The following is a 21,115-nucleotide window of genomic DNA, read 5'->3' as shown; positions in this document are numbered from 1 at the left end:
TAAAGCTGTGCATTCAAACTACAGGAGATTCCCTACAGCAGCTCTGGTCATTCTATTGTATAGATCAGGTCCATTGGTGCCATCCCATGCAGATATAAACACATTTATTGTCTGATCTGTGCTTTTTAATATAATTTGAGCAAAAGCCATAATACCGTTCTTTTTTTATATATATATATATATTTCGGCACCACACCATCTCAGACTAGTCCAGGTCAGAAGTGTCCTTGTGCCCATTTATAAACACTGACTCTTGGAAATCAAAAAAGCCATTCAGATGATTTTAGAAATTTTTTGCCATTTTAGTGATATAAAGCAGGAGGTCATCCATCTGATGTCTAGCTTGGTCATTTTGTGCTCTGGATGCAGAAACAGTGACGGGTAAAACAGATTAGAATTCAGTCATTAACTCCTCCGAAATGTTGATGTTGAACAGAAATCAACTATTTTCCACAGCCTATAAATGTCACTTTTCATCAATATCCATTTCAGCTTTTGTTAACAGAAGACAGTATGGAGGACAGGACTGGCCTCATGTCATTGTGTTCTGTAGAGCATCACTCACACCTTTGTGTGTGGCTCTTTTATGAAACAGAGAGTTTATTTAAACGTTAGTCTCACTGTTTTAAACACTTCTCAGAGACGCAAACAAAAGGTTCTGAACCCTGATCTTAGTCAGCTGTAGAGAGTGTTGTCATCGTATCATATGTTGATATGATAGAGCTACTGAAACTTTGTTGTGGTTCAGTACAGTGGACTGCAGAAGACAACGTCATGTCCACATTTGATATTTTCTTCTGGATTCAAACATGCATGATCTCACTGATAACACTATGGGTAACTGCTAACAGGAGAGTTAAAAGTAAAGGCATTTGAAGAAAGTATACATTCTGTCAATACTTGCTCTGTCTGAAGTCAGTGTTCAGAAGTGCGTGAAGACTATTCAGAAACATTAATTTTGTCTTCCACTGTAGAAACAAACAAGTTTGTGATGAATTCTCATTCTTGGTAAACATGTTATAATAGCTGGTGATGTTTTTTTAGAGGCGTCTCAGTCTCTCCATCTCTCTCATTCTCAACATCAATAATGGATCTTTAAAGGTCCTTCAATCCCTGCTGATATTTAAGCTGTGGTTATAGAGTGAGTGTAGCTCTGCTTAAATGCTGATGTACTTCCTTAAAAAATAAAGTTTTCTGCCCCCTTTGTCCCTTACTCTGTAATGATTGGCTGACAATGGGCTTGACCTTCCTCTGACCTGTACGCTGTCACTGCTGTCACTTCAAGACACACAACGTCAAAATCTTTTGTTTCAAAAGAGCAAGCAACCTGTTTCCCATCATATGTCATGATTATATATATATATAAATATATATTATAAATATATATTATATATATTTTGTTTTATTACATTATTGTCTTTCGTAATTGTACTTCGGACTCATAATACTCATAAATCTCATTTGTGATTGCAGGAGACCGACCTGTTAGACCTCTCGCTCATCAAGGATATGAGAAATGGGAGATTTGCCAAGACGCCCAAGGTAATACAGCATTTACATGTGTTTCTGTGTCGATCACTTGTTCTTGCAGTGCAGAGCTGAGCTTGTGTTTGTACTAACACTCCATGAGATGAAACTAAACAGACGTTGTTGTCTGTTCATTCCTGCCGCAAATACTGTATGATTATAAATTTAGGGATGTCCTGAGAGGAGTACGCTGACAAAAAGCAAAAGATATGCCAATAAGATTTCACATTTCACAAACAGCTGGAGAACCCTGGAGATCATGTATGTGCGTGCATTAGAGGTCTGGCTGAGTCCATTCAGGCCGGGCTTGGGCTTTTTTTTTTTTTACAGAACGGTCTCAAGTTGGACTCAGGCTCATTTAGCTAATCTCCTTTTATTTTGCCCATATACTTGCGGAACACATATAGGCTACCGTATGAAATATTGTTATATTGATTATATTATAAATATTATAGGTTACATCGCCTATGCAATATGCACGCATTAGCATACAGGTGACAGCTGACCATGCAGAGCATCAGGGAGAAGTTGGAGCGTAGGGAGTTAATAAAAGTTCCCAATGCTCTGGGAAAAGCTGCATTTTGGAAGAGGTTTGATTTGATTACCATGGCAAACAGTGAGTCAACTGGTCATATGCAGTGCAAAAAAACGGGCTAGAAAAGTAATAGGAAATAGTAAGGAGATATTTGAATTATTTATTAATAATGTTTTCTGAGTTCGTGAAGAGTTTTTATTTTTGATTTGAATTATTTAGTTTTAAAGTAGTCATTTAAAGCTTTCTATAGATATATAGCAAGTCTGTTGTGAGGCAAGTATTGACTGAGTTTCGGTCTATCATTGTGAAGCGCTCCTGGCCGAAATTGCAGAAAGCACATCCTGTAGGCCTATGTATCCTTTAATTTAAAAAAGCACAATGTTTTGTTAATATTGTAAATGCACACAAATAAAAGTAGACTCTTTACAGTTCCCAGTGATGTATACTCTTACCTTTATGAGCAAAAATGACGGCGACGGCGCCTGCATGTCCTGTAAAGTACACTTTAGCTATCCGCACAAACGATTAGATATGCATCTAACAGCACACATTTATAGGTTAAACATTTAAACTAACATGATGATATGCTTGAACTGTTTTATATCTATAAATTTTATGCTAGGCAAGTCGTGATGATTTGAGAAGGCTAAATTGATCCAACATATGATCAACTCCCTGTCTGCCGCTGGCCGCTTGGTCTTTACTTTAAAAAAAAACGAACAAATAAATGCTCCAAATGTTTTCTAAATTAACAATAAAAAAGACACAAAATATAATAATTTTTCATTACATACAAAACTGAACTATTTTAGCTGAAACAGTAGCATAAACTGTTTTGGGAGAAGGAAGGTGGGGAAAAAAAGACGGGCTCAGCTTGGACTCGGGCCAAGAATTCTGATGAGCTGTCGGACACGGGCCAGGCTAGGGCTTGGTGATTATCCTGTTTACAGAGCAGAGGTGGCATAGGCCACTTCAACAGTCACTGCTCAGAATATGGAAAAACGCTGTTTCCCATGTCATGATGGTGGCCTTATAGCAGGGTCAAAGACGGATGGCTGGAGAGAGAGCTGTGTGTGTGCTTCACATCGTCTGAATGAAAGCATTTAGTCACATAGTATCTATGTATCTATGAACACTCGTAAACGGCATTTATAAAGATCAATGAGCTTTAGATACTTCGATTCGTAACACTCACAGAGGATTCAGCTCCAGATCAATAGAATGATGAGCATTTGAACAAGGGTTAAATGCTCCAGCTCTCTTCCAAGCATCACATGATTTCCTGTTGTCCCGTAAAATCACTCATCGGCCACATGCTCAGAGAACAGAACTGGCTTTTGCATGTGTGAGCGTTTTTGATTTTCCATTTATGCCTCAGCTTGCAGCAGTCGGTGCTGTGGCACTGTCCGTTCACATCATGACTCATGAAGTCACCTGACCTGAATAAAAAACAGCCACCAGAAGATGATGACATCAGGCAAACCCTGCCGTGATATGAGTGTTGACTAAACTAGTCAAGTCAAGTCAAGTCACCTTTATGTATATAGCGCTTTAAACAAAACAGATTGTGTCAAAACAACTGAACAACATTAATTAGGAAAACAGTGTGTCAATAATGCAAAATGACAGTTAAAGGCAGTTCATCATTGAATTCAGTGATGTCATCATGCAGCTCAGTTCAGTTTAAATAGTATCTGTGCAATCATTTGCAATCAAGTCAACGATATCGCTGTTAATGAAGTGTCCCCAACTAAGCAAGCCAGAGGCGACAGCAGCAAGGAACCAAAACTCCATCAGTGACAGAATGGAGAAAAAACCGCAGATGACAGATGTTTCCTCACAGAATGCTCCTCTGGCTGTGTTGTAAGAGATATGTTAATACCACAGTACTTTTAGTTTGTCAGTGGAATCCAGTGCATTGGTCAGGTAATGTAGGTTAATTAGCATATGCTCTCCCTCTCATGTTACACTAATTTGATGGAGCTCTTTGCCCTTACGAGAAAACAGCAGCTGTGGGCACTCAGATTAATCAGGAAAACATAACAGTAAGGAAATAATGTTCTCATATTTGTTGTTGTTTGTGTGTGTGTGTGTGTCTGTGTGTGTGTGTGTGTGTTAGAGAGAGAGAGAGAGAGAGAGAGTGTGTGTGTGTGTCCTCAAATTTAAAAATATGTGTATCTGTCTGTCTGTCTGTGTGTGTGTGTGTGTGTGTGTGTGTGTGTGTGTGTGTGTGTGTGTGTGTGTGTGTGTGTGTGTGTGTGTGTTTGTCTTTCTGTGTGTGTGCGTCAAGTCAAGTCATCTTTATTTATATAGCAATTTAAACAAAACAGATTGTGTCAAAGCAACTGAACAACATTAATTAGGAAAACAGTGTGTCAATAATGCAAAATGACAGTTAAAGGCAGTTCATCATTGAATTCAGTGATGTCATCATGCAGCTCAGTTCAGTTTAAATAGTATCTGTGCAATCATTTGCAATCAAGTCAACGATATCACTGTAAATGCAGTGTACCCAGCTAAGCAAGCCAGAGGCGACAGCGGCAAGGAACCAAAACTCCATCAGTGACAGAATGGAGAAAAAAACCTTGGGAGAAACCAGACTCAGTCGGGGGTCAGTTCTCCTCTGACCAGACGATACCAGCAGTTCAATAATGTAACAAGAGCTCGTTCAAATACTGAGTTGCTAAACCATTCAGGGCTTTATAAGTAATAAGCAGGATTTTAAAATCTATACGATGTTTGATAGGGAGCCAGTGCAGTGTTGACAGGACCGAGCTAATATGATTATACTTCCTGGTTCTAGTAAGAACTCTAGCTGCTGCATTTTTACTAAGTGTGCAGAACAACCACCCAATAAAGCATTACAATAGTCTAACCTTGAGGTCATAAACGTATGGATTAACATTTCTGCATTTGACATTGAGAGCATAGGCCGTAATTTAGATATATTTTTGAGATGGAAAAATGCAGTTTTACAAATGCTAGAAACGTGGCTTTCTAAGGAAAGGTTGCTATCAAATATGTGTGTGTGTGTGTGTGTGTGTGTGTGTATGTGTGTGTGTGTGTGTGTGTCTGTGTGTCTGTGTGTGAGAGTGTGTGTGTGTAGTGCTGTGCAATTAATCGAAAAATGGTTTCGATTTCGTTTTTGGCCTCAAACGACTATGAAAATACAATAATTGAGAAAAAATTATTGTTGCGCCCTATTCCGGCCCGTTTTTGTAGCGCTGTGCTTTCGTTCCTCCATAAAAGCCCAATTTCATGTGCAAATCAGTAAAATCATGTAACGTGACTTTTGCAAAATGGGACGTACTTGATTTATAGAAGTATATTTATTCCTTTTTTTTAAAGCGTGAAAGAGAACTTGTCCCGTTCCTCAGGAAGATATATGTGCTCAGAGACAGAACAGAATACGGACATGTAAAGTCATCTTTTAGCTCAAGGTGCGTGCCTAAATTGTCAAATACATGCAAAAAAGTGTCAAAATGTGACACTTAGTGATTAATCGTGTATACCTTCGTCTGTCATGTAATAAATAAACTTAAAGAGTTGAGAATGAAAATAAGCATGTAACAGTAAATTGGATCCGTGCAGCTCTTAAAGTGACGGCAGGATATTTTCCTGCTGCGACTGTGTGCTTACTAATCATACAACAATAGACAAAATCAAAATTACACACTGCTCTTGAGTAAAGGATTTTTGTAGCTTTAAGAAACAAAAATGTTTAATTCTTACAGTGAAGACTATGCTGTTTTATTTTACATTTTAATTATTTCTGTAGTAGGCTGTAAACTGCTTGAGACTTGCAAAAAAAAACATTACACAGTTTGTTTCATTTGTATCTTTTTATTCTATTGTATTTGTTCTTTGCTTTTATTATTGCTGACAGTTTAATCATTTTCAATAATTGTTTTGTTTGTTTGTTTGAAATTCCGCTGGTCTCTGCAATGTAGATGTCATAGCAACCTTATTTACAGGAAATACATATTTGATATGTATCACTATCTTTAAATAAATCACTCATATAAAGTTTTGGTCATATGGCCCCCTCATAATCATGTTAAATAATTGTGATTACAATACTGACCAAAATAATAGTGATTATGATTTTTGCCATAATCGAGCACCCCTACAATACTGATTTCATGTAGCGATCAATACAAGTTTTCAAGCTTGCTTTTTCTTGCTCAGAAATGAAGCCCATGGAACCAAAGTGGAATCATCTACAGAGAATATTTTAGTCATTGTTACAGAAAGGTTGACTGTAAGCAGATCTCTGAGTAGCTGTTTTGTGTTCATCAGTGATGCTGTTGAGAAAAGTTTAAAGCAGTGAGTTTCATAATTGTTAGAATTGGCTAATGTGAATGCTGGGAAAGCCTGAAAGCTCAACACAGCTAGATCTATTGATGGCCTTATGCGGACACCTCATTTTCTCCAGGCAGTTAATCAATTTAATTGCACATAATCTGTTTGAGATAGAAGGCTCAGAGTCCAGCTCTTCTTATCCTGGTTCTCACAGTTAGGCGATCTGCCTGGACACCAGATAGGCCTGACAAAAGCCTTTATCCAGCAGCAGATCTGCCTTGCATTCCTCTGTGTACAGTAGGTCCCTGTTCAGATTTGTTCATTAGATTCCCTAAGGCCCTCATCAAATTACACTTGTTTGTGCTGGTGAAACCGCAGAAGCCTCGATCCGCTGAGAGAGGAAGTCTGGGTAATTGTGACGGCCACACCTGGTCTCCACACCTTCTCTCAGCAGATGGCCTGGTGATGACTAGTTTTCTTGTGTAGTTTATGGATTTAATGCAGTTTCACTGTAGGAGCAAAATTCAACCAGTGACCGTCTCAGAATGACCCAGAATGGGCACATCTGAGTGAAGTTGAGGATGAGTGATGGTCAGCTCTGGTCAATGGTTCTTATAGAAACGCTTTAATGAGTGGACAGAAATGCTGTTAGACAGCAGAAGGTTCTCAGTATGTCAGTAGCTTTAGAAGCTCTGAATACAGACAGAAAGTGTGGCAAAAATCAAGATGTACTATTTTATCACAGCTCTTTTTTCATGTTGGTTTTTAAGACTATGTTGAAAATCATTGAGCTAAACTGATTCCTCTATTTAAAAAAAAATCTGTGCAAGGTAACAAAAGATAAGAGAAAAAAAGAATGACAGACCAATTAGGCCAAAAAAGGCACTAGCTGAGGTCTTTTTTCACTTTATTTTGTTTTTTTAACTGGTTATTAAAAATAAAAACAGATGCAAATTATAAGCAATTGGAAAAATTCATTATTGTAATGTAAATATATTACTTCCCAGCTCTTACTGTTACTGTTACTCTCCTGACTTTTTTTTGCTTGTGTTTCTTTGTTTTGCCGATAGAAATGGTGATCAATCAAAAGAGAAATTTACGGTGCCCGTAAGGTGACATGGTTGTTTCACTTAGTTTTGTCGTGGCCATGACATAATAATTTTTTTGTGGGAACGTGACAACGTCATGGCCACGAGATATTAATTTGAGGGAACGTCATATTAACTTTTGGGAACCTGATATTATGTCGTGGCCACGAGATCATTTTGTCGAGGTAACAACATCCTTATATCGTGGCCTCGAGATGTTATGTTGAGGGAACAACATATTTTTCGCATGGCCACGAGTTTAATGCGTAAACAAACCTGCGTGACTATAGAAACCCGGGATTATCAGAGATGGATTAATATTTTATTTAGAATTTAGAAATTATTGTATTATTTATAATAGAAATTATTACATTATTAAATTATTATATTAACCATAGGCCTTGGCTATCGGACTATATTACATGCGATAGTCAGCATTCAAATTTATCAAGAATAAATGTTACATAATGTAAATAATATAAAATAGGCCTACAAGAAAACATTTTTATCCATCATAGTCTTGTAAGTCCATTAACTGATCGTCTTTTCCCCGTAATATTTGTATATTGTTATTGTTATTGTTATCATTATTATTATTATTATTATTATTTTAAGCCTATTATTATTGGTTATATTTTTATATTTGGTTCTATTCATTTCCCCCTTCATTTCGATCTCTTTAAATAACGTTCCGAATACTTTTGTTAATAATAGCCTACTGTAAATGCTCGACGTGCAAATCAAGCTTTGATTATGCTGACTGGAATTTTTGCTGGAATACAGTTTAAATTTAACATATATTTCATTTTATTTAGGCTAATTAATGGACCATAATTATTAATACCATAGTATTTCATTGAGGAATTAATCATTCACGTAGTTTCATTTGTAAATGAAAACACAACACGCTCATTTATCATCGCACATGGGCATAAATACAATCATAAAGTCAAAAGTATATTGGCATAATTGTCAGGCCTTTATTTATCTCTAATCCAGAATTTTTAGAAAACTACAGACCGGTATCCCTTCTTCCATTCATTGCAAAGACATTTGACCGAGTTGTGTTCAACCAACTCTCTATGTTTCTTGTACAGAACAACCCCCTGGACAGCAACCAATCTGGCTTCAAAAGCGGCCACTCAACTGAGACTGCCCTGCTCTCGGTTACTGAAGCTCTGAGACTGGCAAGAGCAGCTTCAAAATCCTCAGTACTCATCTTGCTGGATCTGTCTGCTGCTTTTGACACCATTAATCACCAGATTCTCCTGTCCACCCTCAGAAAGATGGGCATCTCTGAAACCGCACTCCTGTGGTTTAAGTCCTACCTCTCAGGAAGGTCCTTCAGGGTGTCTTGGAGGGGTGAGGTTTCTAAGTGACAACTTCTTGCTACTGGGGTTCCTCAAGGCTCAGTGCTTGGACCACTTCTCTTCTCCATCTACATGAAGTCATTAGGATCTGTCATTCAGAAGCATGGCTTTTCCTATCACTGCTATGCTGATGACACTCAACTCTACTTCTCATTCCAACCAGATGACCCGACGGTAGCTGCTCGCATTGCAGCCTGTCTGACAGACATTTCAGTCTGGATGAAGGTCCATCACCTTCAGCTCAATCTTATTAAGACTGAACTGCTGGTGGTTCCAGCTAACCCATCGTTTCATCAAAACTACTCTATACAGCTGGGTTCATCGACCAGAACTCCTTCCAGGACAGCCAGAAACCTAGGAGTTGTGATGGATCATCAGTTAAGCCACACAAACCAAATTGCTACAACGACCCGGTCCTGCAGATTTGCCTTATACAACATTAGGAAGATTAGACCTTTCCTGTCAGAGCAAGCCACCCAACTTCTTGTCCAAGCTCTTGTTCTCTCCAGACTGGACTATTATAATGCTCTCCTGGCGGGCCTTCCTGCATGTTCTATCAAGCCTCTACAACTGATCCAGAATGCAGCAGCAAGAGTTGTCTTCAATGAGCCGAAAACAGCTCATGTTACTCCTCTCCTCATCAGGTTACACTGGCTACCAGTAGCCGCTCGCATCAAATTCAAGGTACTGATGCTTGCCTACAAGACGACCACTGGCACGGCGCCAACTTACCTAAGCTCATTAGTTCAATCTTATGTGCCCTCCAGAAGCTTGCGTTCTGCAAGTGAACGACGTCTTGTGGTGCCATCCCAAAGAGGTTCAAAATCACTCTCACTGACTTTTTCCTGGACTGTGCCCAGCTAGTGGAATCTCAATTCAAACAGCTGAGTCTTTACTTATCTTCAAAAAACATCTAAAGACACATCTTTTTCACCAGCACTTGACCAAGTAATACTAGCACTTACCTTTTCTTCTTTTCTTTTCTTTTCTTTTCTTTTCTTTTCTTTTCTTTTCTTTTCTTTTCTTTTCTTTAAAAAAAAACATAGCTATGTGTTCTGTGCTAGACTAACTGAGACTTGTCATGGCACTTGTACACTGTTGTTGTTCTCTCGCTGGTCTGATTGCTTCTATTGTTCTCATTTGTAAGTCGCTTTGGATAAAAGCATCTGCTAAATGATTAAATTTAAATGTACAAAATATATGGTAGCAAATACTAGCATAATTATACAATATGTTAACTAGGTAAAGTGATACACAAATTGAAAGGAGAAATATGTAATAATATATATAAAAATATAACCCTAATAAGTTAATGTAACAATAATAATAATATACAAATATTTAATTAAATGTTTAATGTTAATAAAAATTTTTTATCTGTTTTGGATAATCCCGGGTTTCTATAGTCACGCAGGTTTGTTTACGCATTAAACTCATGGCCATGCAAAAAATATGTTGTTCCCTCAACATAACATCTATGGCCTCGAGATGTTATGTTGAGGGAACAACATATTTTTTGCATGGCCATGAGTTTAATGCATAAACAACACAAGGATGTCGTTACCTCGACAAAATTATCTCATGGCCACGACATAATATCACATTCCCATGAGTTAATATGATGTTCCCTCAAATTAATATCTCGTGGCCACGACATGTTATCACGTTCCCACAAGTTATTATGTCATGGCCACGACAAAACTAAGTGAAACAACCATGTCACCTTACGGGCACCATAGTAATTGACTAAATCAGAGGAGAGTTTTTTTTTTCTCCATCACTTTCCTCATAGGGACAGAGGAAAATGTAAATGTAAATGTAAGACAGCTTCTTAAAACAGGACCTTGTCTGTTGCTTTTAAACTTTTTGTTTACACTACAAATGTGGCCTTTTGTAAAAGGCAGTAAATGGAGAGGTGTGTAAAAGTGCAGTAATGTCAGCGCTGCAAGCTGCTGCTGCCATAGCTACCGTGCTGAGCTTAAGGCCCTGCTATATTTCTAAAGGCCTGGCCAGTGTTTGTCAGTTTTACTGCAGATTCCCAGCTTTTCCCAGCCTCTTTCGTTCTGGGTCCCTTTCTAACACAAAGCACAATGAGAGACGTGCCATTGCTGAGGCACCGATCCACCGCAGGGGACAGGAACATCGAGTTCTTCTTTTGCTCTGCATCTTCTCGTCCAGCAACATCTTGGGCAGATTATTCTTGTCTTGGAAACACAGCAGCGCAACAGAGCCTCATTTGTTTACCACTGTTGTGATGAAGTTGCACAAATGCATCGAGATGGTTGCTTCCTGGTCTACAAACCCTACAGCACTGTGAACACTTTCGTTGTCCTGAGACTCCTCAATAAGAGCATTTTGGAATGATCTGAGGGCACTTAACATTTTGCTGTAAGGATTGCTCAGCAATGTGAAGCTGAAAAAGAATTCAGTTTGTGACTTTGTGTGTGGCTGTTGTCTTTGCATTAAGATGTCTTCCATAATTTAAAATAAATATAATAAAATGTATTTGAAATACATTTATTTTGTGCTAAGTATACTAAAAATGTATATGCTTAATAAAATACCCTGCAAATGTTCTTTTAGTATACTAAACTGGTATACTTAAAGTCTACTAAATTGGATCAAATAATTTTGTGCTTAATGCACTTAAATTGTGCAGAAGTAGAAATTAAGCCCAACTAAAGATATACTAAAGTATATTTGATTGTGCTAAAGTGGAACTATTGCAAGTATACCTCGGGTACACTTTAAAAATTTTGTATCTAAAGACTGATATTATTCAAAGATCATACAATCCTCATCAATAGTGACATTAAAACACATTTTAAGCTTAATATTAAGGAATGTGCATTGTGCACAAGTAGTACTCCAAATACAGTTTGATTATAATTTTTATATCAGTAAGTTTCAAGCAATATGTCAGTAAATATTTTAAAAGATTTAAACTATACTTAGTATGAAATAAATGTATTTCAAATATATTCAGTTTTTACTAGGGTTAGGAACTACTTAATGTATTGTTTGTAAGCTCTTAATGCTTCACATCTGAACTGACATCAAACATGTGATTTAGTTTGATAGAAATGCCTTAATTTAAGATCTGAATCTGCTTGGTGAACATGGCCAGAACATTAAACATCTCATGTTAAGAATTTTCTCTATTCAGGACCGTAAAACCCAAAACTACTGCAGAGATTTGTACTAAAACTTTAACTTGACTGAATGTGTTCAATGAAATGAATGCTGTGAAACAGCTCTATTTTCTGCTGTATTCAGTGTATTTTCTTTCTTTATCAGTGTATAGCCACATTCTGTCCAGATGATGTTCAGGAAACTTCCTGATGGACTGTTTTATTAGTTTGTTTCACACAGTTTTACCCATATCCACACAGTATAATAATGATGTATGAAACTCTGCTGATACGTGTTCCTCTAAGCAAAAAATAAAAAACACTTTTTTTAAAGGTTTTTATAAAAACAGTGATTTAAGTGAATGTGGGTATTTTGTGTAGCTGATGTACAATATAGATTCAACAGCAATAGGAACTGAACATTAATGTGCTTTAGTGTTTTGTTATACAGGGAACGACAGACAGAAACAAAGTACATATTTACCCTAATAACAAACTCTTCTATCTCTTTATCTCAAACAGTAAATGTGATTTACTTTTACGCAGTGTTGTGATTAATGTCCAGTCTGCGCGTGTGTTTCTGTGTCTGTTTCCTGTTTTAGCATGTTGATGGGGAGTACTGTATAAACTGTGTAACTGTGTTCAGAATCATTCATAATGCTGGATCGGTCAGGATTCTGCGACTCGTCTCATGTTCTTGTGTTAAGACACAGTCAACCGTCGAAGCTGCTGTATTAAATGATGTTCCTGGCTGTTCATATTTCTGTTCCTTAAATTATTCATCAAATACCTATGATTATATATTAATGGTGAACAGCTAGTCTGTAAAATCAGTGCAGTAAATTGTCAGCGGGGTGTTTGAGAGAGACAGACAGACGGATGGACAGAAGATAGAAAGACGGGCCGACCGACACAATCTGTATTGTTAAAAGCACTATATAAATAAAGGTGACTTGACTTGACAGATGATAGACACACAGACGATTTCCCACAGTAGATTTAGGTAAAATTTAGCTTTTCACCACTTTGATAAGAGTCCAAAAGTATAACTGAATTTAAAGCGATTCGAACGGTTCTCTATTATAGAGACTTGAGCATGTTAGCTGTAGCTTAGCCTCCACACTTCAGACGCAGAGCAATCTGTATTGTTAAAAGCACTATATAAATAAAGGTGACTTGACTTGACAGATGATAGACACACAGACGGATAGACAGACAGACAGACAGACAGAAAGACTGATGGACAGACAGACAGAGACAGACAGACAGACAGAAAGACTGATGGACAGACAGACAGACAGACATGTAAGGACAAGTTAAAGTTGTCGTTGAACTTCAGATATTTCTTCTTTAAGCATAAACTCACTTCACTTCTCAGGAAACAAGACATCTTCTTTCATCTTATTAAAATGCTCTGTGAATACAGAAACTACTTCCTGATTTCCCACAGTAGATTTAGGTAAAATTTAGCTTTTTACCACTTTGATAAGAGTCCAAAAGTATAACTGAACTTAAAGCGATTCGAACGGTTCTCTATTATAGAGACTTGAGCATGTTAGCTGTAGCTTAGCCTCCACACTTCAGACGCAGAGCAGTCATTTGTGACAGGCCTCAAGCATACGTGCGGCCCGTCTGCTTCACTTTCTGCTTAATTAAACAGTCTAATTGAGGATTTGAACCGAGCAGTCATTAAGCAAGTCTGTGGAATCCTCCTGGTCAGTGAAGCGTCCACTGACAGTCGACCAATAAAGATCTGACCTTTAGCAGGGGGGGGCGTGATGGACCAAACGACTGATTTACACAAGCAGAGACCGGCTCCACTGCTTCACATCAACACTTGACTCCATGATGAATGGCTTTTACATTTGTGTTAGTAACTTTAGTTTAAAGTGGTTTTCTATTATTTTAATTAATTACATTTTGAAAGGTGCCATATATATATATATATAGATATATATATTTACAGGAAATATATTTGATATGTAACACTATCTTTACATAAATCACTCATAGCCGAGCAGCCCTAATATCTATATATCTATATCTATTCTATATATATATATATAGATATAGATAGATAGATAGATATATAAATAAACATAAGAACACAAAAAAACAACAAAAATAGATAGATAGATAGATAGATATAGATATAGATATAGATATATAGATATTAGGGCTGCTCGGCTATGAGTGATTTATGTAAAGATAGTGTTACATATCAAATATATTTCCTGTAAATAAGGTTGCTATGACATCTACATTGTAAAAACCAGCGAAATTTCACAATTATCAATACCACAGAGTAGGCTGGGTAACTATTAGTAACAAACAAACAAAAAGTCCTCAGAATTATTGAAAATGATTAAAATGTCAGTAATAAAAAAAACAAAGTGTTATAAATGTGTTGTTAATTTAGCATAATTTAAATATTTTGTGTATAACTTGAGTCTGTTATATTCAGATGATTGTGCTCTGCTGTGATTCTCAGAGGATTGGGGCTGGAAACCTCTGCTCTACATGAACAAAAAATATCTTTATAACTTATTCCTCAGATCAGTTTCTGCAGTCTGTCATACAAGCCCACTGTTGCCACACAGCTGCCCCTGGCCTTTACACAACCAATTCAGTTGTGACTCTCTTTTTATTTGGGTCTTGATGGGCTCAAATGAAGGTGATCAGATGCTTGATGTCAAATGAATTGATCAGTGTGACATCAGTGTAAAAGCAGATTTACATTCTGAAACACTTCAAAGATTCAAAACAGCCAAACTAACATAAGAAAATAGATGCTTTTTGTATAAAATTGAAGGGTTAAGAAACATGAAATAAAAATCAATGAGTCAGTGCAGATCTGTGTCAGATGGTGAACATCATTGAGCATGCCTGATTTCAGCTGCAGGGTTGTGCTCATCACAGAACAACAGGAAGAGAACATTAGATTCTCTCGCAGAGGAATTTTTGCAAGTAATAATTACAAGTTCTTTGTTGTAAATACCTTTCATGCTTCCAAAACACACACACACATACAAACACACACACACACACACACACACACACACTCTCTCTCTCTCTCACACTCACTGACACACACACACACCCTCTCTCTCATACTCACTCACGCGCACACACACACACACACACACACACACACTCTCACACACACACGCTCACTCATACACAGACACACACACAAACACACACACACACACTCTCACACACACACGCTCACTCACACACAAACACACACACACACACTCTCACACACACACGCTCACTCATACACAGACACACACACAAACACACACACACACACACGCTCACACACACACGCTCACTCATACACAGACACACACACAAACACACACACACACACTCTCACACACACACGCTCACTCATACACAGACACACACACAAACACACACACACACACACTCTCTCTCTCTCTCTCTCTCTCTCTCTCACACACACACACACACACAGGATTCTGGCTCTGAAACATTGGGCCCCTGTCAGGCTATGAGCCTTGATCACCACGGCAACAGAACTTTAAGGCCAGTCTTCCGGAGGTCCCAGAATGCACCAGTTCACTGATTCAGTCCCGCTCCTGTGTGCAGCGAATGAAGTCGTGATGTTATGAAACATGTTTGCAGGTCATTGTACATTTGTGATGTGACATGTTTGAATGATGATGGATATTCACGATTGGGCGGACTGTGCTTTAGCGAGTGGATTTTGATTGATTGGATGTTAAAGTGTCTCTATATGACAGCTGGATGACAAGTAAGGGATTGATGAAGCCAGTTCCTACATTCTGATGGTTATGAAGGAGTCCTGTTCAGCAGTAACTACACATCTGGCTACTAAAAGCATCTGTCTCTATTGATGTCTTTTTTGTATGATTAAAAAAAAAATCAAGGTATGCAAAATAAGCCCCTTTATACTCCTTATTTGCTTTTAAAGTTGACATAGGACACAGTTTCTGCCCATCTCATGTTATTCTTCAGTACCTGTAGAGTAGTATTGCATCCTTCATATCTGCGAAGAGTCTTTAGTTTTATCAGATTTATAAAAGACAAATACAGCTCTATGCTTCTCTCTGAAAACAGTCAAGCTGCTGCGTAGCGATCACCTGTAAGCTGTGACATCGCCATAATAAAACAGAAACACAACCTTATTGACTTAATTTAACTCTTACCCCGCCAGCATTTTTGAAAAAAGTTACCAGCCACCACCAGAGATTTTTTCAAAAAAATTTGATGGCCTCCAGTATATTTTTCTGTATGAATATTTGAATATGCAAAACACCAAAATAAAGATCAGAGCCTCTACTTTTAAACAAAAAAAAAAAAAAAAAAAAAAACAATTTTTCTAGCTTAAAGCATTCTCTTTTTATTAACACTTGAATATAGGTAGGTTTCATAAAAATGTATAGTTTTGAGCAAAAAAATAAATAAATTTTTTTTATCAGAAACTACATCTGGATAATATTCAGTACAATTATCAAAGCATAAATCCAGTAAATCGCTTCCGTCAAAAATAATAAAGTGACGTGACATACAGCCAAGTATGGTGACCCATATTCAGAATTCGTGCTCTGCATTTAACCCATCCAAAGTGCACACACACAGCAGTGAACACACACAGACACTGTGAACACACACCCGGAGCAGTGGGTATCATTTATACTGCGGCGCCCGGGGAGCAGTTGGGGGTTCGGTGCCTTGCTCAAGGACACCTCAGTCGTGGTATTGACGGCCCGAGACTCAAACACACAACCTTAGGGTTAGGAGTCAAACTCTCTAACCACTAGGGAACGACTTCCCCACAGACACCTCCAAAGCTTGCACAGACATATACCACTTCCTGGATCAACATTTTACTCCGTAACTTTATGCAGTTTTCAATTATATGCTGTCTATTGCTGATGATCAAATTATTTTTAATATGCATCTGTTTACATAAAAGATCGCTAATTTCTCCATCCTGTCCATGTGTGTTTTTGTTCGGGAGGTTTTGTACTCGTTCAGAAGATGTGTAATAGAGCCCCTGAGTGTATAACAGTGAAAATACAAAAAGCTGTAAAAACTCGTCTTTGGCGGGGAAGTGTTGTCTTCTAAAAGACGAGATAACTCGTCAATGGCGGGGAAAGAGTTAACTATGACTTAAAATCAGATCCAGCCATATACATTCGATCGAGAAGTGGATGTGATCTGAATGAAGTCGTTGATGGGCTCTCTCTCTGGTTGATGCGTGTCTCTTCTGGCAGAAGTGCCGATACAAGGAATAATGCTCTTCATGATGTTATACAGGACCATGCTTCAAAAAAACTTCCTGAAACTTATACAAACCCTGAAGGAGTGTTTTTGGCACAGAAACACTCTGTTATATGTCTCACTCGTTTTTTGAGACTTGTTTATGTTTAGCATGAGAATTCATCTCTTTAGCAGTGTAAATAAGTCAGAATGCGTGAAACAGCATTTGATTATATATTAGCCATAAGGAGACATATTATGCCCCTTTTTTCAATATGTAATATAAGACTCTGGTGTCCCCAGAATGTGTCTGTGAAGTTTCAGCTTGAAATACCCCACAGATCATTTATTATATAATTTTGAAAATGTCTGTTTTGAGTGGAAGCAGAAACACGCTGTTTTTCGGGTCTGTTTCTTTAAATGCAAATGAGCTGCTGCTCCCCGCCCCCTTTTTCCACAATAGAGTTGTGCCATTACAGCTCGGACCTGCTAAAACATCTGTTTTGGTTCTTATAATCATGTTTATCGCACTTAAATCATCCGTTTTAAACCATATTAGTAACCCTAACCCTAACTTCAGATATACTGTTTTCTGAGAGCACACGGACAGAAAGCGGGTGTCACAGCATGTGAGTACTAAACTAAGTTTTCATTCACACACAAGTTTAAAAACACACATGAGTTACAAAAACAGTCGGTTATGTCTGTGAAGGTAAACAGCTGGGAGATAAATCGCATGTTTATTTTAGATCTGTGTGGCAGCAGCAATATACAGTAAATCAATAAATACACTGCTCTCTTGTCTCCTCTGAGACTGGGACAGTGTTCTGTGCTCGTCTGTGCAGCCAAAGACAGAACAGTTAGCGTGTTTTGCTCTAACTTTCACCATGGCATTAGAACCGGTACACAGTTGTCGCTTGCGAAAACACAATGATGACGCCATGGGTATAAACTTACAGATTAAGGTGCGTAATATTGTAATAAGATCCCTTTGTGACATCACTAGGGGAGCGAAATCAGATGCACTCGTTTTTTTCAGACGCTTGGAGAAAAAAGGCTTACCAAAACAAAGTTACTGGGTATGGTTGCATGGTGCACCGATACTTCAAAAGTATCGCGATTCTCGGAAATTAAAAACGTCACAATTCCTAAATTTATTAGTATCGATACTTCAAAGAATGACCGTGTTCCAGATTTGTATTTCATGTTGGTGTGTGCAACGCACGCTTCCAGTGCCTCCCAGTGGACGTCTGTGTTTTTTCTCCTCACGCACGCAGCAAAAAAGCTGATGTGACAAACACTACAGCGAGATGGCTGCATGTGCGAGCACAAGTGATAGTGTGGCAGCCGGTACTTTCAAAGTTCAGAATCAAGATAAAGTTATTACTCTTATGTTTCTTATGATAACTGAGATAATGCTGCTAAATTTATTCTTTTTTTTTTACCTTGAATGTCATTGCTCTAATTTATTTTTTATATTTTGATATTTCATATTTTGCTCAAATGTTTAATATCTGCTGTTCATATTGTCACGGGAGGAGCAAACGACAGACACAGTGGGCGTGGCGTCAGGCCTCGGAGAGGCTTTTATTAACAGATAATAAAACAAGAGGGAATAAAAGTGTCCAAAGGGGGAGAGTGTCCAAAACAAACCGGGGATCTGGTGTCCTCGCCATGCTGCGGGGTTCGTGTGGGTCAGGCAGTGTTCTGGAAGGAAGGGTCCAGGTAAGGGGCGGAGTCCGGCGGCCGCACGTGCTCCCCTCTTCGGTCCGGGGCGCGGCGGCTTCTTCCAGCTGCGGCATCCTTCTCGCTGGCTGCGGTGCTTGACGGGGATCGACAGCCTGATCCTGGCCGGATGGCCTTATAAACGGGTGCGGTTCTCGTCCGGACCGCGGGTCCGGCAGCTCACATCTCTGGTGGCGCGGGAGTCCCTCAACGCACCCTTCTTGGACCCACGAGGACACCAGTGTGCATGCACAGGGAAGAGACCGGTCTCCCATGGAGAGGCACGTTGGGCTTTTAAACAGTGGCGGTGATGAGGCTCCATTTCCTTCAGGTGTGCCCCATCACATGCCGCCAGCCCTGGATCATCCAGTCTCACACACCCAGTCCTGTCGGGAGCCTGGTAAAGGGCGGCGATTTAGGACGGGGTGCCAATAATAATTAGGTGGGAGGCAGCTGACTCATCACAATATGTCCATTTATTAGTGTGTTATATGATTAGAATGTTGTCCCGGTTTTAAAATAAAGCACAGCAATGATATTTGATATTTTCCCTTTTCAGAAAAAGTATCGAAAAAGTATCGAAATCGCAATTCTTGACTTGGTATCGGTATCGAAACAATAATTTTGGAATCGTGACAACACTATTACTGGGTTAATCTTTTTCACATTTCCTCGTTTGATAGATGCACCAGGGACCTGATTATAGCACTTAAAACCTGGAAAAGTCAGACTTTCATGATATGTCACCTTTAGTCTCAGCCTCAGATGTCATGCCCACGGACCGTTGGCTAAACGTCTGATGCATATCGGACACAAAAGTCGAAACACTTAGGAGTCATCATCGGATTGATTGTATTCTACAGGATTTCCGTGAGACATGTGTGTCGCCTCATCACAAAAGAAGAAAGCCGTAGTGTTTACAACTGTGACAACGAGCACTTATCAGGATCAACTAAACACTGGATTTTCAAAAGTATGTGAAATATTTAAAGTTTGCAGCATAGAATCTTTAAAATATTTCTGAGAGTTTTACAGTTCATTGTGGCAACATTTCCACACCTCGAAACATGACGCTGAATGAAACTAACTGTGATTGGTTGTTTGACATGTTGGTCAAACAGCCTTGGCCAATGAAAGCTGCCATGAATTCCAAAATTGGCTAAGTGAGACTATGTCACCTTTAACAGTGCTCTGACAAAGTGGCGGTGATTTTTCAGACTGTGATGAATGTCACTCCAAACGCAGGCACTCTGTGTGATTGATAGTCATTTAAACCAGCACTTTTCATTTCATTGATTATGCGTGCGACTACATATGTTGTCCAGTTCATTTTTACTGTCTGTCAGACGCTGCAGGTCGATTTTGTGGATTTACAGTCCAGCTCTGAGAGGAATTTTTATGCCATGCAAATGTGAGTCTGACCTGCACCAAAACACCTGCACAGATGCAGTCTGAACCTCTGTCCATAAATACCCCGGTCTGATCAAACTGGACCTGAACCCAAAGCCAGACTTTTAAAATGAAGAAGTGCAATATTGATTCAACACAGTCTACAGTTACCCAATTATGAAATGAGTTTAATTCAGCTGTCAAGCAGCTCTACAGAGGGCAATAGTGTTGTTATTCAGATTCAAGTTCTGTTCTGTTCTCATGCAATGGTGTTTGAGTAATGGTACAGTAAAAGCAGAGTGAGATGTGATGGACTGTGGAATACAGATTGTTTTGCAGTGTGTTAGACTTTGATTGGTTTGCTTTGAATGTGCAGTACTTTCTGTCCTTTTTTGTTTTGATCTGTCTGCTGTGTGTTCTCCAGGAGGCCAAGCTGCGAGAGCTGCTGGATGTGGGGACTCTGGAGGGGAAGCTGGAGAACCGGACACTCACAGTGGTCAGTGGTGTAGACATGGTCAGCATCACCTGCCTGAACTTTACGGCCTTCAGTGAAGAGGTGGCCAAGGTAACGTCTGCTCTGACACAATGTATGATAGAAGATATTAAATGATGTGCTTAGTATTGCATATGGTCCACAAGAACAGAAGCCCGTGATTTCAGGGTCCCATAGCCTTGATTTACAGTCTCTAAACACACAACTAAACCTTCAGTGTCTTTCTATAAATTAAACTCTTTTAACCTATTAATCTGCACCTGGACGCCAGCGCACTGAACGCTCTTTGTTTGCATGTG

The 21,115-nt window shown here is 38.7% G+C and overlaps 1 protein-coding gene across 2 annotated transcripts in view; it reads left to right on the top strand.

Annotated features, from left to right (window-relative positions):
* LOC109084125 (1-phosphatidylinositol 4,5-bisphosphate phosphodiesterase beta-1-like) overlaps nucleotides 1–21,115 on the top strand; it is a 91,073-nt gene that overhangs the window by 27,388 nt on the left and 42,570 nt on the right. For both annotated transcript variants that reach the window (XM_042755925.1, XM_042755924.1), the window contains exons 3-4: nucleotides 1,474–1,542; nucleotides 20,748–20,888. In XM_042755925.1, the coding sequence (XP_042611859.1) occupies nucleotides 1,474–1,542; nucleotides 20,748–20,888 (210 nt within the window). The remainder of the gene's footprint in view (nucleotides 1–1,473; nucleotides 1,543–20,747; nucleotides 20,889–21,115) is intronic.

Source organism: Cyprinus carpio, unplaced genomic scaffold (assembly GCF_018340385.1).
Source record: "Cyprinus carpio isolate SPL01 unplaced genomic scaffold, ASM1834038v1 S000006758, whole genome shotgun sequence".
NCBI lineage: Eukaryota > Metazoa > Chordata > Actinopteri > Cypriniformes > Cyprinidae > Cyprinus > Cyprinus carpio.
This window is presented reverse-complemented; position numbering and strand designations above follow the sequence as displayed.